Consider the following 17,996-nt stretch of genomic DNA (forward strand, 5'->3'; position numbering starts at 1 on the left):
AAGTTGGCTACCATTTACAAGAGGAATTGTGTTTGTTTAGGCAAATAAACTCATTTGAAACCACTTATTTACCCAACGAACTCGATTCCACTAATAAAGATACAAGTGGAATTATCCTCAATGATTCAAAATTTGTGAATGACTTGAAGAGCCTTGGAATTTTTTATTTTCATAAGCCACTACTATATCACCCAGTCAACCAATCCATACATAATATAATTTAAGATTTATAATACAATTTTAGAATTTTTTTTATCATAGCCGTCCCTAGTAAATGTTTATGATGCTTATAATGTAATGTTTATAACCTAGACTTGTTTGAGGGCTTGGAAAGCCTTAGAGTAATTAAATTTGAGTTTAATTACTTTAATTTTCACTTCCCGTAAGAATTGAAAAATGTAATTGAAGTGCTTTAATTATATCTAATTTTGTGAGACCCGTCAATTACAAACATTACCCAAACATGTCACTCTTGAGATATTACAATCAAATATATTCATATTCAATTATTAACCTTTCCAAACACTACCTCACTGAAAACATTATCAATAATTTTCTTTCATTAAAAACAATAAAGATTAAAAAAAGTTCTACTAATTATACACTTTGGATGAATGGTAGTGGGCTAAGATATTTAAGTTATAAATGTGTTTATAGGCTGGGTCAGGTCGGGTTTAGGCGTTTGGTATAAACATACTTTTTTGTCCAAGATTCTTAGCTCAGCTTAATTCGAAATATCAACAAAAATTTTGTCCATGTCTACTGGTATTTATAAATAACTAACCTAAACTCATTTTAAACATATCCATATTATATATTTTAATTTTTTAAAAATATTTATATTATTTTTAATTTTTAATTTAAAATTTATATATATTTTTTGTATTAAAATTTATATATAGGTAATATAACATTTTTTAGTATTTATATTATATATTAGTATAAATAAAAAAAATTTATGTTACATAAAAATAACATAATTTAATATATTATAAAATTAGAAAAGGGGTATGATAAGAGCTTCAACTTTGAATGTTCAAGGTCTTCTGTATGGCCTTGTAATATTGACTTACTGATTGTTGGTTAGTGCCCGGCGTACGCGGCTGCGCCAAACTTATAAGTAAGAAGGGTGAGTCATGTTTTCGTAATTGATTGTTCCACTGGCAATGGGATCTTTAACAACAGTTCCCCTGTTTTCTTATTCACTTGTTCTTTCCTTCCTCCCTACTCTTATCCTTGCACAGCTTAATCCTGTTTACTTTGAGCACGATTGTAGTCAAGGCAGCGGCAATTACACCCCAAACAGCACTTACGAGGCCAACCTCAATAGCATCATCTCCCGATTCGCCACTCTTAGTTATTTCAATTACGGGTTTTTCAATCTATCTGCTGGAGAAAGCCCCAACAAGGTTTACTCAATCGCACTTTGCAGGGGTGATATGAACCAAGTCGATTGCAACACTTGCCTCAACTCTACCGCAACCGAACTCAAGCAGTTTTGTCCCCGGAACAAGGTCGCCACCGCTTGGTCCGAGCTCTGTTTGGTGCGGTACGCCAACCGAGACCTGTACGGGCAGCTGGAGAACGATCCTCGTTCTTGTAAAAACAACCCGATGAATGCATCGAACCCTGATCAGTTCAATCGAGCATTAAGTGAACTATTGAATAATCTAAGCAGCGAAGCTGCAGCCAGTGGCCCACTCCGCAAGTACGCAGCTGGCAATGCACCGACTGGTATCTTTCAAATGGTATATGCCACGGTACAGTGTACTCCAGATATGGACCAACAAAATTGCACTGCTTGTCTAAATTACGGCAGGAGCGAACTTGGAGGGTGCTGCTATGGAAGGATGGGATGTAGGATTCTTAGACCAAACTGTGTGTTGAGGTTTGAGTCTAACCCTTTTTATAATGAGACCGCAGTTCCTTTACCGTCACCTCCAACAACTTCTTCTCCGACGCCACCTCCAGGTAAAGAATCGATTTGTACTCTTTTCTTTTTCCTGAGCAAAGCAATTAAAGAAAAAAAGAAAAGAAAATAAAAGACCAACAAAATGAGCAGTGGTTTAATATGTGCTTACTTATTTCTGTTTGGAGGTTGCCTGTTAGGTTTATCTGCGTATATATTATATGTATGTTCGTAAGAATGATAACAATCTAAATTTGTGTTTTGCAGGAAATGGGAATAACACAACTCGAACTGTAATCATTGTTATTGCTTCAGTTGTTGGCCTTCTAATACTAATTATCATCTCCATCTGCATTTTTAAGAGACCCAAAAGAAACAAAGACATACCTATAAAAGTTGAAAGTAAGTAAATTCACTCACATCCATGACATGGATTCTCTAAAATATAATAAAACAAAGACCAAACAAACAACTAGTAAGTGTAGATCAGCTGCCGAAGAAATTGTACAATAATTATATTGCCTTTTTGCAGCTAAGGATGCGGATAATGAGATGTCTGCGGCCGATTCCTTGCAATTCGGCTTCGATTCTGTTTTGGTTGCAACCGATAACTTCTCTGATGCAAATAAGCTTGGTCAAGGAGGATTTGGAGCTGTTTACAAGGCAAAGAATAGTCTGCTATGTCAATGAATATACATGAACTGTATTTCTAAATCTATCAAAAGCTACTTATGGTTCATATGTATATTGTTATGTTTTCAGGGTCAGCTTCCAAATGGAGAAGAGATTGCTGTGAAAAGACTGTCTAAAGGATCTGGTCAAGGAGACTTAGAATTTAAGACCGAGGTGCAATTAGTTGCCAAGCTTCAACACCGCAATTTAGTTAGGCTCCTTGGTTTTTGCTTGCAAGGACAGGAAAGGCTTCTCATCTATGAGTTTGTGCCAAATGCAAGCCTTGATCATTTCATTTTTGGTAATGTTTCAGTTTAAATTTCATTTTCAGATTGCATTTCTATTACAACTTTGTATATTTTTCCTTTTAAATGTATATAGCCATCATCAAGGACATGCACCAAATTTAATCCTTGAATTTGTTCCACTAATCTGAAAGTTTTGTGATGACGTAGATCGGATCAGGCGTGCAGAACTAGATTGGGAAACACGGTTCAAAATCATACATGGCATTGTTCGTGGACTCCTTTACCTTCACGAAGACTCTAGGCTTCGAATTATTCACCGTGATCTCAAAGCAAGTAATATCTTGTTAGATGCAGAGATGGTTCCTAAAATTGCAGATTTTGGGATGGCAAGATTGTTTGGACAGGATGAAACACAAGGCAGCACTAGCAGAATAGTGGGAACTCAGTAAGTATCAAGACATCCTAGGAGCTTTTTAGATATTAAACATGTGTATATGAACTGTACTAATGAAGCTTCCCTTAATTGCAGTGGATATATGGCTCCCGAATATGTTTTCCATGGACAATTCTCAGTAAAATCAGATGTGTTCAGCTTCGGTGTATTACTTTTAGAAATTATAAGTGGCCAGAGAAACAATAGCTTCCGTTACGATGAGCAGTACGAATACATACTAGGTTTTGTAAGTATATGATTTCTAGTGACTGAAAGCCAATGTTAAAAGAGTTATATGTTTACATTGTTTAAATTGGACATTGGCTGATTCCTTGGTAGGCATGGAGAAGCTGGAGAGAAGGGACGGCATTGAATCTGGTTGATCCCATATTGGGTGATGGGTCGAGGAATGAGATAATGAGATGCATTCACATTGCATTGCTATGTGTTCAGGAAAATGTAGCAGCCAGACCAACCATGGCTTCGGTTGTTCTGATGCTGAATAGCTTCTCGACCACCCTTGCCGTGCCGGCACAACCAGCATTTGTCATGCAGAGCAACTTCAATTTTGATATGTCAACTTCATCGGCATCAGCTTCAAACCAATCCAACACAGAGTTGCCACCATTGTCCCGCAACGAGGTCTCAATTAGTGAGCTATCTCCTAGGTAGTGTTTGCAATTGGTGTATTTTAAGTTTATTCTCATTTTATTTTTTGTATAAAAGATTTTAACCTGAATTAATTGAGTGATGACACCCTACTCAATTATTAGAGTCAAAAACTGAGTTAAGAATGAAGTAAAACCAATTTTATTTTAATATTTTTTTTCAAAAAATAAATTTCTAGTTCTATTATAATCTTCCTAAACTCTTAAATCTCGAAAGAAAATAAGCATTTAAGATCCTTTGAAGTCACGCTAACAATTCGATTAAAATATAATTGATTTTTTATATATAAATTATTGATTGGTGTTTATGTTTTTTTAATCTCACATAATATTTTTATAAAAAAAGTTAAATACTTTAAAAAAGAATTATTTAAAAACTATTCTTTAAAGAAAAAACCATTTGTTTTACATAATTTTTTAAATTATCAACATTTAATATATCATATTTAAAAATTATCCTACTTAAAAGTAAACTAGAGGCTAGAGATTAACTCAAGTAATCATTTTTTTTTATTTTTTGACAAGTAAGAAATTATTTAAAACTTATTAACAAATAATATAAATTGACGATAATCATATTTTTAGGTTTTATTTTCATTTTGATATAGTCAAATAATATATTATTTATTAAAATAAGTTCATGTAAAAGTTAATTTTTTAGAATCCTCTTTTTTTATGGCAATCCTTACATTCATGGGTGTCAAATTTTTATTTGAAACCTATGCCTGCAAATTTTTCATGTCCCAATAGATTTTAAGTAATAATCATGCAATGGTGAAGCTATCTCAACATCCATAGCTGTCAAGTTTCATATAATATATAAGAGATATGAAATTAAATTTTTTTATTGGGAGTTAAACCTAATAAATTTGTAGTCTTTAGCTTGACATTTGCGAATATCAAATTTATGCTTATTATAAATTTAACCCTAATCAATGAATTATATAGAATTCGATACCTATAAGTGTTGAGTTTAATTATGTTTAAGTTTTCATCATTTACTATAAACTTAAACCTAATAAATGTATTGTAATAATCTCGACATTTACATATGTCAAATTTCTATATATTTAAGTCTTTATTATTTACCGTAAACTTAACTTTAATAAATATATTTTATGAAGTTCGGCACCCGTGAGTATTAAGTTTAGGTTAAAATAAAATTTTAACTCTTTAACTCAACCTAACCCTCATAAATTATTGTCAATGTAATGAAATGTTTTCGAGAAGATCGAATGAGAAAATATTGAAAGAGTTGAATTTTTAATAATTTTTTATCTTTTATTTTATAGAAGCAAAATATTTAGGTCAGGTTAATTGTGCTTAAAGTCAACATTCATATGTGTCAATTTTTTCATTAAAAATCATCCATGAATTTGATGTATACAAGAGACGAGTTCCTATCTATCACATCAATTCTTTTTTCATATCCACAAAGAACAATTTTTTTTTACAGAAAATCTTAAAAAGTAGTCAATATAAGCTCGACATTTACTAGTGTCAAGTTTAAACTAACATCTTTTCATTGTTATATTGTGGATGGACAATAGATTCTATATATACTATTCAATAAAAATAAAGAAACTCGACATTTAGGTAGTAATAAAAAACATTTTTTAAAAAAATAATTTTTTTTAAGAATTTGAAAAGTAAGTTTTGGATATATCTAAAATGGGAAATAATATTTAAGTAAAAAAATAAACCCCATCTTTTTTATATTTTAGAGAAAAAAAGAAGAAGGAAGAAGCTAGAAATGAAATCATATAGTGATGGTATGAAAAACGGCAGGTCCAAAGTTTAGAATTGGACCAAGTTGTAACAATGATATAATAGTCGGCCCCAAAATGATTACATTCAATATATATTGTTGAAGGCGGTAAAGCCCAACAAAAATATGTGTTGTGAACTCGCAATTGAATTGCTCAACCCCTGATTTGGTGCTAAAAGAAAGCTGAAGAAACAAAGATCAGAAAACCCAGAAACAGAGAGATTCAGAATCATTAACCATTTTTTGTTTTTATAGTAGAGCCAAAAAGAATAAAAAGAAAAAAAGAGGGCCTGAGATTGCAAGTAAGAGGCAACCCCCGCCCTCCACCATTTTAGAGCTTCTCCATTCTTCTTTTGCATCGGGGGTTCCTCTATTTTTATTTTTGAATTGTTTATTTTTTATTTTCTATTTGCTTAACGAATTCTTTGGTTAATATAACTGAGAGAGAAAGTAAGAGAATTTGAGATAAAGAAACGAAGAAGAAAAACATGTCGAAGAAGAAGGCTTTCAGTGGCAACACTATGACTTTAAAAGATTTTCATGGTGGTTCAATCCCAACTGATCTCCCTCTCCCTTCTGCCCCGGGCGTGTAAGTAACCTAGTTTTAATTTCCACTTATTTTAATTAATCTTTTTTATCTTTTTTTCGATCTTTTTTTTCCTTTACTATTTGATGTATGCTTTTCTGGGTATAATTCAAAATGCTGAATTTGGGTCGTTTTATATTAGATCTGACAGTCACTGGATCTGCAACTGAAACCCTAGTTGTTAATATTTCTCTTTATTCTTATTGAATTTGATGGGAACAGGATTGTTAGGCCTTCCGATCGTTCAGGTTATGATAGGGGAACATCGTGGGGAAACGCCATGGGCCGGCCAGATCACCGTGCTCGGCCTAATTCGTCTCCTGCAACTAGGCATTTTGATAATAAAACCCCATTTCTTACCAGTTCAGTGCATATTGGTCGAAATTTCGATGAGGATGAAAGAACGCCGTTAGATGGGGTTTCTGCCCCACGTAGAACCATTAGTGATGAGAGTTTTTGGGCTCCGGGGCATCTGGAGCTGAAGCCGGAGTCTGCTTATGCGGGTAGGGTTTCAGGCCGACACGGATCAGCTCCTGTATCTCCATTGTCAAGTGGCGTGGGGCATTCACACTCTGGTAGAGTGTCTGAAGCTGCTCGTGGTGGTTTGAGTTCTCAGACTTTGGGGTGGAACCACAGGCAGGTTGCTTCAGGACCATACCCTATCGCATGGACATCTAGGAAGGAGATGTCGTTTAGTGTTGCAGAGCCCGTACAATCTGCATGGTCTGAACAAAGTGCTGTCTCGAAGTTGGCTCATGCTAGTGCTCTTGAAAAGGTTTCTTCAGGTCGATGGCAGTCAAAGCAGTCCCTTCAATATCAGAAAGATATTGATGTTAGTAAACATTCAGAAGTAGAAAATGGTTTGCACTCCCAGGGTTATGATGATAAGATGTACAGCAGAATGAGCCTTGCAGGTGGAAGGGAGTATTCTGATGTGTCATTGGCAAGGCATGTGGAGAAGGGGTTGAATATTGAAGATGCAATTCATGGTGGGAGAAAGGAGTTACTGGACTATGAAAGGAACCGTAATCTTAATTATTTGGAAGTTAAAGAAAATAAATCAATGTTACATGGTGAAGCAGTTTGCTCAACTCATTCTGATGGCAAATTTGGTGGTTACGAATTGCAGTCATCACCATCAGCGCTGGCAGAAGCATCTGAGCGACCCAAGTTGAAGTTATTTCCTCAGAGCAAGCCATTAGATGGCCCCAAATCACCTGTTGTTGATCCTAAGCAGGTATTCTTCTGATGCCATACACTTGAAGTTTGGATTCATATGGTTCACCCCTAATTGTTATAAATGCTTGAAATAGGGGCACCAGCCAAGTGAATTAATGCTTACTCATACTGAAATCGGTAACCGTTCACATGAACATATGCATACTTCAAAACCTGGTTTAGCTGGTAGTGAGAGTCGGAATCAGACAGTGGATCGTCCTAAGCTCAATTTAAAGCCACGTTCACAGCCCATCGAACAATTGGAAGGGAACATTGAGAAGGAAAGGTAGTATGTTTCTAGACTCTGAGTTAATGTTACTCTGTATGTATGTATAGCGTTCTTGTGAAACAACTAAAGCAAAATGGAACAATGAATGCAATTTTAGAGTCCTTAAATTTGTTTATCACCTGTTTGCCAGAGTAGATCTTATCTGTCATTACTTAATTCGAATGTTAGACCTTATACTTCTTAGCTTAGTGAATGAGTGGTTGCATATAATGGATCAATATTTTGTTTACATGTCCTTAATGACTTCTACGGTAATGTTGGAATGAAATTGATCCTCACTTTAGGTTTAATGAATAACTACTTAGCTAAGTGTCATTGATGCAGAAATTCATTGTTTGGTGGTGCTCGCCCACGAGAACTGGTGAGTGAATCTCTCATGTCTTCTTATTGGAATGTTTAATCATTTTTATCCATTATTATAGCTTCACGCTTGGTATTTTTTGTGATTGTCATATTAATACCTGATAGGATTGCCGGTCTGCTTCTCAGGTTCTAAAGGAAAGAGGGATAGATGATAGAAATCATGAGCCAGTTCAACATGTTGATAGGTAGAGATTTCTTGTATTGAATGTGATTCTAGGACATTTTGCATTACTTTTTTTCGGGTTTGTTTGCCGGTTGGCCAAAACCTAATAATAGCATGTCATTATTGTTACGTGAAGGGTCAAACATAATGTTACGAGGACTGAAAAAGCTGCTGACCATGCATATGGTGAAAGAGTCGAGAATCCTCCTGTTGATCAGAGAGGTGGAAGAAAATCTGAGAGGAACCATCGTGTTGACAATGGAAGAGTTGACATGCAGAGGAGGAATTGGCGAAATGAAAATAGGCGGAATGGCCGGGAAACTGAAAGACCGCAGCAAGCACCGCCAGTGAAGGAGAGGCAGCCTTCACCTGAGACTTGGCGTAAGCCTGTGGAGAATACTAATCCAGTATCTGCTCAGGTGGCTGGTGTACGTTATGGAAAAGTAACATCAGCTCTGGAGCTTGCCCAAGCCTTTTCGAAATCATTCTCCGATCAGAAAAAAGATGACCAATATGGTGGGCAAAGGGGTACACCGGGCCGGACCCAGATGCCATTCTCTCGGTTGATGGGTCCAACTCCAAGGCCTCAGATAAATGGCTACTAATTTTGAGAGCAGATGGTGTTACTGGTAAATGGTTTTATGCAGTCATTGATTATAACGAGTCATGAGTGCAGGCAACTGGTTTTGTTTTTTGTTTTCTTTATTTTATTGCCTTTTTTTTAAAAAAGAAAAAGAAAAAGAAAATTTTCAGGAGAACAATGGGCATACAAAAATCAATAGTTATGTCTTGTTTCTTTATGAATTTTAAATTTTTTTAACCAGTTTTTATTCGAACATTCAGTTGCCTAAAAAAAGCTGAATAATGTTATTATTTCTTCAATAGTATTTCCGAATATTTTTCTTCAATTTCCCTTTTAAGTAACAATAAAATGAGTTTATTTAGATCGAAATTCAATAAAATAAGTTGACTTAGCTAACTTACATTTTAACTTAATTTAATACTAATTTAAAACACCATCAACTAAAAATTATTTGAGGTGAATCGAAGTTCATCTTTACAAGTGATGTGGTTATAATTTTCCGTTAGCTTATTCATAATTTGGACAATATATCATACTCCCCAACAACAAAAAAACTCAAATCATCTTTAAAATTATTGTATGTATTTTTTAACTATCTAATAAGAATATAATGTTTTTATGATAACGAAAAATACATGGACTTTTTTTCTAAATCAAATCGATATATTTTGTTAAACTTTTAATGTATGATTAACCTGAAGCAATTTTTTAATATAAGCAGTTGAGAACTCATGGTAGATTTAATAAAATTACAGTTATTTTACAAAATTAATATAACTAATCTAATTGACTCTTTTTAATACCATTACAAACTTCTAGATTTTGGGAGGACTTAGGACTCCAACCATTAGTGCATCATTGTTTAAACTTTTTTTACTTCCAGAACATTGCCAAACATAATCAAGAACACAAATATGAGAAGAAAAAAACAGATAACAAATTTACAGATCTACACTAATTATATTGACCAATAACATCTAAAAGAACAAGAAAATAGAACATGTTTTCGACCACCAAACATTAGAAACAAGAACAATTTGAAACCCCCCCCCCCCCACAAAGAATTATATCCAAATTTACCTTGTTGAGGAGGATCTTCAAAGAGAGAAATAGACAATTGCTTATTAGCAACACAGATTAACCCAGAAGGAGGATCATTCAGTATGATACCTCTAATAGGCAACCACAAAAACAACTCTTCTTGAGACAGCCCTTCAACTCCCACAAGCCCACCATAACTAATGTTAGCTATCACCGTACCATCAAATGCACTCTCCCATCAAACTTGGCCATGCATGGGCTTTCCAGGTGCACTTCCAAGTGACCATTAGGGTCGAGTTTATAAGATTTGACATTGTTTGGGAAAAGAAAAACAGGCAAGCCTTATGGAGATGTTGCATTGAGGATGAGTGTATGAAACGGAGGAGAAGAAAGAGAGTAATTAATGAAGATAGGTGGGTCAGTGTCTTTAGAGATGGAGACATTGTTAGTAGGATCTTGTTGAAACAGATATGGGAACTTGGGATGCTGAGTTTTCAAGGGTTTTAAAACTTTTTGTTGATCGTGGTTTTTGAGGGGAAGTACAGTACTAGGTCAATTTATTATGGGATTTCGAAGTGGGGGCAGGAAGGAATGCCTATTTCTAGGCTGGAAAATTTTCTTTGGTTAAAATATTTTTTAAGTCCCTGTACGTTTCATATATTTGAATTTTAGCCTCTCTATTTATAGATTTAAAAATGTAAGTCCAATTGTTAACACACTGTAGAAATTTTTTTTTTTTTTGGAGGGAGGAAGCGTCTCAAACAAGTGAACGAGATGAACCGAAAGAAGGCGGAAAGGAAAATTAGATCAAATCCGATAGCACTAAGTGTAGCAGTAAATGATGATTAGTAAGGTAGGGAAAAAGGAAGTGTGGCTAACGATAAAGGTTAATCAAAGAAACAAGTTATGAGAATTTTAGAGAGAGCACTATTAAGAGTCCAAAATACCAAAAATGCCCAAAAGTCCCCTCACTAGTTGTGAATCACTCCTAAGTATAATGTCTCAGGAATGAGAGTTACAAAGCTAAACAATTAGTACGAGTAATGAAATGAATTTTCAACTACAATGAAATTAATGATTAAGCGGAGATGATGAAGGGTTTTGTTGGTGATAGAGATGGTGAATAGTGAAGAAGAGCTTACTATGTTTCTAAAAGAAGTAAGAAGCACTTAATGTTATAAGAAAATGTCAATAGAACTGTAACACCTCCTACCCGTATCCGTTGCCGGAATAGGGTACGAGGTATTACCAGAGTTTACTGAACATTTTCAAATAATTTCGAATCATTTATTATTCATATTTTGAAAATAATCATAACGTCCCTCTATTAGGCTCTCGAAGCCCAAAACATACATTAAACATTCAATTCACATTCATGTCACATAAATATACAATTCAAACATTCAATAATTCAATTCAAGTTGCGCGAACTTATTTCGTTGCTTATTCGTGTTTATAATTTCACTAATCCAAAAACTTTTCTTTTCCACCTTCATCTCATATTTGAGCCCCCGAATCTTTATAAATAAATTTGATCATCATTTTTATTTATTTCATATTCTGATACGTTCAATTAATGCTCTAGGAAAAATTACCATTTTACCCCTAAACTTTTGATTAATGACGATTTCATCCTTAGGCTCAGAAATATAAAGTTATTGTAATTTAATTCTTGTTTCAAGCCTAATTATTCTTATATATATTGATAACATCCCATGAATTCTATAAAATAACAAAATTTTCCATAATTTCAACACTTTTCAATTTAATCCCTAAAACATGTTTTCACCCGATCTTGATCTAAATTAATAATTTCATTCAATTTTGTAATTTAAATAATAATATAATCCATTTCATGCAATTTGGTCACTTCTGACATTTTTATAAAATTACCCATAAAGTTTTACTTTTATTCAATTTAGTCCCTGAGCCTAAAATATGCAAATTAGCCATGCTAGCTGAATATTCATATATATTTTCCTCCTCCTCCTCTCCATTCCACATCCTTGATTTATATATCATGCTCATAAGTAACATTACCTATAATTTCACTATTGACTTATATGTATATTCAAAGCTATTCATCCGTGTCATAGTCACTAAATTATTTTTATCTTAAGATACAGAACTCCAAATTAAGATCTACTTATTTTTCCTGAAACTAGACTCACACATCTTCTTACCATAAAATTTTCAGAATTTTTGGTTTAACCAATAAGTACAGTTTATTCTTTAAAGTTACCGCTGTTCCGCTGTCTGACAGTTCCGACCCTTCTTCACTAAGAATTAATTATCTCGTCGTACGAGATTTGGATGATGCTCCTGATTATTTCTCTTGAAAATATTTTAAACATATAAATTTAAGCCTTTAATTATTTTTCTCCAATTTTTTTATGATTTTCCAAAGTCAAAATAGGGGAACCCAAAATCATTCTGACCTTGTCTCACTAAATTTATTATATCTCACAATTCAAAATTCCATTGCTTACACTGTTTCTTCTATAAGAAACAAGACTCAATAAGCTTTAATTCTATATTTTTTCATTCCTAATTTGATTTCCACAATTTATGGTGATTTTTTAAAGTTAGCCTACTGCTGCTGTCTAAAACTATTTTAGTGTAAGATGTTTATTTACCACATTTATAACACCCTTATTTTCTTTCTCTACACTATTTCTCATTACTTTCTCTTATTTTCTCTTCACTAACATATCAAGAACATAAGACCACATATAAGAAAACTCTACATTAACATCAATTCCATTCTTTTTTAATAATATCAATCTTAAAAATATATTGAAATCTTGATGTTCTTACCTTGTTCCATTGATTTCAATCTTTAACTTGATTTTCTCTCTCCTCCAGCTTCTATTTCTTGAATCTAACTTAAAATTCTAGCTCCCCATAGTCTCTTTGTGATCTTTCTCTCTTGATGGCTATAGAAATTCTTTTGATTTCTAGGTGAAAATGGTAGATTTTTGGTGAAAGAACCAAATTGTAAAGAAAGCAAAGCTTTTTTTCTTTCTCTCTTCTTCTCACGTTGGTTTGCATGTTCCTTCCTTTTCTACTTAATAAATAATAATAAAATAATAAAATATCTTATTAAAATATTAATAAAATAATATTTATCTAATTAATAATTATAAAATATCATCAACATATCATTACTTTCTAGATTTCTCTCTCTTCCAATTGACCATGTTGCCCTTTGTGATCTTTTAAAATTCTATCATTGAATCATCACATAATTTAGTAAAATTACGATTTAGTCCCTCATAATTCTTTTCCTATTCAATTTAGTCCTAATTCATCCATTTTCCTTAGTTTCTAGATCATTCCACCCTTAAAATATTTGCACTATTAGTCCTTCAAATTTTTCATATTTATACTTTAACCTCTCAAATTTTGAGTATTTACTCTTGTGAAACAAAACTTTTCTCACTTTTACAATTTAGTCCTTTCTTAAATTAATATATCATAATATACTTTCCAATGTTACATAACTCAGAATTTCCCCTTTTTGTCACTTTATTTCCTTATTTTAATATATCAAGGATAATATCTTACTGTAAAAATTTTCGGGATATTACAATAACTTTTTTAACTATCTCCACATTTGGTCCACCAAGCCAAACTCTCCGAAACATTCCAAAAGTGAAGATAATCCAAGAACTATGCCATATTTCGAGATTACTTTCACTTTTTCTACTTCGGTAAAGTAACGACACATGAAACATCTTCTGCAGAACATCTCTTGAAATACAAGAGGAGGGTTATTCTAGAAAAAGAATTGTTTTGACTTATGCCGAAATTGAATTGTTCTCAACGTTAAAGTTATTTCAAACAAGAGTTGTTTTGTAGTGATGCTTTTCTTAAAAGTACTTATCCTGAATATTAACTTTACTTAAAAACACAATTGTTTTAAATAGAAGTTGTTCTAAACAAATATAGTTATTCTTGGAATGTAATTATTTTAAATAAAAGTTGTTCTCAACAGGAATTTTTCTTAAATGATAGCTACATTTTATGACAACTATTGTAAACTGAAACCTTGTTCTGAACATAGCTAATTCGAACATGGTTATTCTGTTGTTCTGAACAATAATTATTCTAAACAATTGTTGTTTTTCAAAAGAGATATCAAGTGAAACGATGATGTTGCTTGTTCCATGTTTGGTAGCACAATTTTTTGAAATATAATATTTTTTATCTCAAGCTAGAAATTATTAATAGAAAAAGTTTTCAAGCATGAAGGGTGAAGTAAAAAAAAAGAAGAAAAAATATATATTCATAAAAAAATATAGGTTATGTTTGTTTCACTGAAAATAATTTTTGGAAAATGATTTCTAAAAAACGAATTTCCTAAAATCATTTTCTAAAAATTGTATAATGCTTAGAATTACCCATAGTCACTCTCCAACTCAAAAATAGAAGGATAATGCACTTCAGTATACTCGAACCTACGTCCTCCTGCATTGACAATAATACTCATGTCAATCGAACTAAGACTCAATCAACTAAGTATGATTTAAACAAATACTTATTTATAAAATTAAAATATGGTTAAAATATGCTTATAGTCCTTGCACTTTTCAAAAATTAGGAATTTAGTCCCTATACTTGTATTTCTAAGAATTTAGTCCCTCTACTTTTTACATTTCAAAATTCAAGTGTAAATGTTAATACTGTTAAATTTTTTTGTTAAACTAAGGTTGATTACATATTTTTTAAATTATATGACTACCAAGTTAGTAGTTTTTTTTATTATTTCAAAATGTCACAACAACAAATTCAACTCAAATAAAATAATAGTATTAACATTTGGATCTGAATTTTAAAATATGAAAAGTAGAGGTACTAAATTCCTAGAAATACAAGTACAAAAATTAAATTTCTAATTTTTGAAAAGTACAGGGGTTATAGGCACATTTTGACCTTAAAATATTTACATTTTATACTATAAAACATTTAATATTATTTATAAATTGTAATATATATTTATTATTAATATATTAATATATTTTTTAATAATATATTAAGAATGTAACACCCCGAATTTTGGGGCTAGAAGTTTTGGGTTCTATGGTTAAGGTCAGAGGCAGGGGTGTGCTATTGTGTATAGTTTCACACATAAGCGAAAGAATTGGCCTGCTGGTTTGGTGGTTTGGTTGTGTGTGGGTAATCTCAGGGTTCTGGGTTTGAGTCCTTGGGTGTGCATTTTGGGAGAACCTTTTTATTGTGTTTTGTTTTTAGTTAATAATAATGATTTAGTGTTATTTATTTATTTTCTTTTTCTTTTTCTTCTTTTTGTTCCTTTTTCTTTTGGTTTTTTCCCATGTTTGCCCTTTTCTTTTTCGATTGGCTTTTCTTTTTCTTGCTTTTTGGTGGGGAACGATTTTCGTGGCACACACTTCGAAGATTATTGCTTTCCGTTGTAGTAACAGATGTGGGTTCTGAAACTTTCCTATGATTTTCTTTTGTAACATTAATTTTGTTAGAATGTGGCAATCTTGGTGGCTTTTGGAAATTGATTGTTTAAGTACAGTAGTACTGTCAAATGGCATGGAAATTCACTTTAGTTAGTGCGGTTCTGAGTTCCATCGGTTGTGGGTAAACGTAGAAACTGGAAAACTCATTTTTCATGCTGTTTAAGGGTGGTTTCGTGGCCACTAGGGTTTCTACACGGGCGTGTGCTTTTGGGAATTAGAGTTTTCGAGCCAATTTTGGTGCCACACAGCCTGGCCACACGACCGTGTGGTTGACTTGGGGATTTTATCGATTCTCACATGGTCGTGTCCCTCGGGCACATAAACGTGTGAGTTTGGGGAATTATGGTTTAAGTGATTGGGTGCTACAAGGCCTGGCCACATAGTCGTGTGGCTAATTTGAGGATTTAGAGATTCTACACGGGCGTGTGTTTTGGACACACGGTCGTGTTTGGTGGGCACATGAGCATGTGAGACCCTCATACGGTCGTGTTAGCCCTGTACTTGAATTTAGTGCAAATGGACACAGAGTTACACGGCCTGTTCCCATGGCCATGTCCCAAGTCCACACGGGCGTGTGCTTTAGTCACAATGATGTGTGCCTCTCTTCACACAGGTGTGTGCCATAGTCACATGGCCGTATGCCCCTTTTTACACGGGCTTATGACCTCTCACAAGGCCTAGGCATGTTCGCACGGCCAGAGTACACGGACGTGTGGTCCTAAGACATTTATATTGGTTCTGTATGCGATTTTGATCTGAAAATGTGTTTGTATGCCTTTACCCTTGGCTAAGCTTAAACAAGGGCAGTTAAGACTTCGTTCTAGGCTACAACTTAAGTGTTATTTGTGATTGATGTGTGTAATGTCTGACTCTGAACCCGATTAACAAGGGTGTGTTTGTGTGCATATATGTTCTGTATAAATGCCTGACATTGTGTCACTGTTTTGTAAGATTGAATGCATACATGCACTTGCATAAACTGTTTTAGGTTGGGTTGTGAAGAAAAGAGAGACTGATTCTGATCTGATCTGACAGTTCTACTACGATTTATACGTACAACGATTTATCGCACTATACCCTACATGCGTTAGTTTTGCTATGCACTATTATTTGATCTGGCAGTTTAACTGCAACATATCTGTATAGCAAATTATCGCATTACACTATACTGTACGTACGTCAACTCTACTGCATACCATTATCTAATCTGGCAGTTTAAACTGCAACTCGCCTGTACAACGGTGTAACATCCCGAATTAGGGTCTAGTCAGAATAGTGATTTTAAGATCACAAATCTAAAGTAAAAATAATTATTTTATAATTATTTGATGATCCATGATATGAATGCATGTTTGTGTGAAATTTTCATGAAGAAATTTTATGCCTAAAGTGTCCAATTTGAAGTTAGAGACTAAATTGAATAAGTTACAAAACTTGAGTTCTAGAAGATTTAAGCATGAAATTGCTATAGATTATTAATTAGAGGTCCTTAAATAGTAATTTGACCAAGTTCTAAAATTTTGGACAAAAATAGACATGAATAGGAAAAATTTGAAAGAAAAGCCTTAAGGGCATTTTGGTCATTTGGTTAATAAAAGAATAAAAAGGGAAAAATCAAGAAAAATTTACTCATCTTCTCCATGCCATAGCCGAAATTTCCATGCTCACCATAGCTAGGGTTTCTTCAACTTTCAAGCTCAATAGTAGTGCATCTTAGCCCCATTTTTAATGTTCTTTACATTTTTAAAGTTGTCATCAACCGATCTAGCTACTTCTACCATTATTTTGAGCTAAGGTTCATGTTAAAAAACTTACCCATATGTTACATGCATGTATTTTGATGTTTAATGGAGGAATATGAAAGTTTGATGTGTGTTTAACATCTTTTACTAAGTAATTTTTTATGGAAATGCATGAAACGAACCTATTTGTAAAAGTGGTAAAATGGGTAGTAAATATATGAAATAAAGAAAAATGTGGGCTGTTTGGAGTAGGAATATGAATCGGTTAGGCTTGGATAATAAAGAAAATGAATGCATTTCATTTTACGAACCTAAGGACTAATTTGTAAATAAGTGAAAATTAGGGGTAAAAAGGTCATTTTACCAAACTATGTGTTATGGGTTGATTCGAACAATGTGTGTATTAAATAAGTTAAATTTGACATTATAGATCAAGAAAAACGTGATTCGGGTCTTGATCAAGGGAAAACAAGGTTTACAAAGAATAGACTTATTTTCATCATTTTGTATCGAGGTAAGTTCATATAAAAATAATATGATGTTATGTTATATTTTTGATGCTTTAATATTATGTGAATTCAAATTCTTTAATGCTATTACGAGTTATGCATTGATTGCTCCATGAGCAAGTGATTTGGTATTTGGACATTGAGATCGACATTACGAACAAGCTTGACAGAGATGTAATATTGAAAAATCCTGTTTGAACCTTAGGAATAGTTTCGGATACAAGTGACATGTCACTAGGAACTATATGATTTATGAGTTTATGAGATATGTGATATATGTTTATGTGGTTCCGGGTGCTGGTTTTGTACATTCTA

General features: G+C 33.2%; 2 protein-coding genes across 3 annotated transcripts; both read left to right on the forward strand.

Annotated features, from left to right (window-relative positions):
* The first annotated feature begins 1,127 nt into the window (after window positions 1–1,127).
* LOC107888986 (putative receptor-like protein kinase At4g00960) lies at window positions 1,128–4,081 on the forward strand. The gene is made up of 7 exons (XM_016813267.2): window positions 1,128–1,971; window positions 2,177–2,311; window positions 2,442–2,572; window positions 2,672–2,882; window positions 3,037–3,274; window positions 3,359–3,509; window positions 3,602–4,081. Exons 1-7 carry the CDS (start codon window positions 1,167–1,169, stop codon window positions 3,932–3,934), a joined length of 2,004 nt encoding a protein of 667 aa, XP_016668756.2. The 5' UTR covers window positions 1,128–1,166; the 3' UTR covers window positions 3,935–4,081.
* A 1,742-nt stretch (window positions 4,082–5,823) lies between these two features.
* On the forward strand, window positions 5,824–9,225 carry LOC107888987 (uncharacterized). Of its 2 annotated transcripts, none has more exons than XM_016813268.2 (6): window positions 5,824–6,287; window positions 6,507–7,521; window positions 7,598–7,788; window positions 8,116–8,152; window positions 8,281–8,339; window positions 8,454–9,225. In XM_016813268.2, exons 1-6 carry the CDS (start codon window positions 6,187–6,189, stop codon window positions 8,920–8,922), a joined length of 1,872 nt encoding a protein of 623 aa, XP_016668757.2. In that variant the 5' UTR covers window positions 5,824–6,186; the 3' UTR covers window positions 8,923–9,225. The 2 variants fall into 2 exon arrangements, with proteins under 2 accessions (XP_016668757.2, XP_040932196.1); XM_041076262.1 differs by having other exon boundaries at window positions 5,829–6,287; window positions 8,260–8,339.
* Window positions 9,226–17,996: the final 8,771 nt, after the last annotated feature.

Source organism: Gossypium hirsutum, chromosome A09 (genome assembly GCF_007990345.1).
Source record: "Gossypium hirsutum isolate 1008001.06 chromosome A09, Gossypium_hirsutum_v2.1, whole genome shotgun sequence".
Taxonomy (NCBI): Eukaryota; Viridiplantae; Streptophyta; class Magnoliopsida; order Malvales; family Malvaceae; genus Gossypium; species Gossypium hirsutum.

What these genes read in the sequence shown, in the direction of transcription:
- LOC107888986 (XM_016813267.2), top strand. Translation starts at nt 1,167, where the DNA reads ATGGGATCTTTAACAACAGTTCCCCTGTTTTCTTATTCACTTGTTCTT. An exon ending in CATACCTATAAAAGTTGAAA is followed by an intron (nt 2,312 to 2,441) that starts GTAAGTAAATTC and finishes GCCTTTTTGCAG; the next exon opens with CTAAGGATGCGGATAATGAG. An exon ending in AGCAGAATAGTGGGAACTCA is followed by an intron (nt 3,275 to 3,358) that starts GTAAGTATCAAG and finishes CCTTAATTGCAG; the next exon opens with TGGATATATGGCTCCCGAAT.
- LOC107888987 (XM_041076262.1), top strand. Translation starts at nt 6,187, where the DNA reads ATGTCGAAGAAGAAGGCTTTCAGTGGCAACACTATGACTTTAAAAGAT. An exon ending in CTCCCTTCTGCCCCGGGCGT is followed by an intron (nt 6,288 to 6,506) that starts GTAAGTAACCTA and finishes TGATGGGAACAG; the next exon opens with GATTGTTAGGCCTTCCGATC. An exon ending in CTGTTGTTGATCCTAAGCAG is followed by an intron (nt 7,522 to 7,597) that starts GTATTCTTCTGA and finishes TGCTTGAAATAG; the next exon opens with GGGCACCAGCCAAGTGAATT.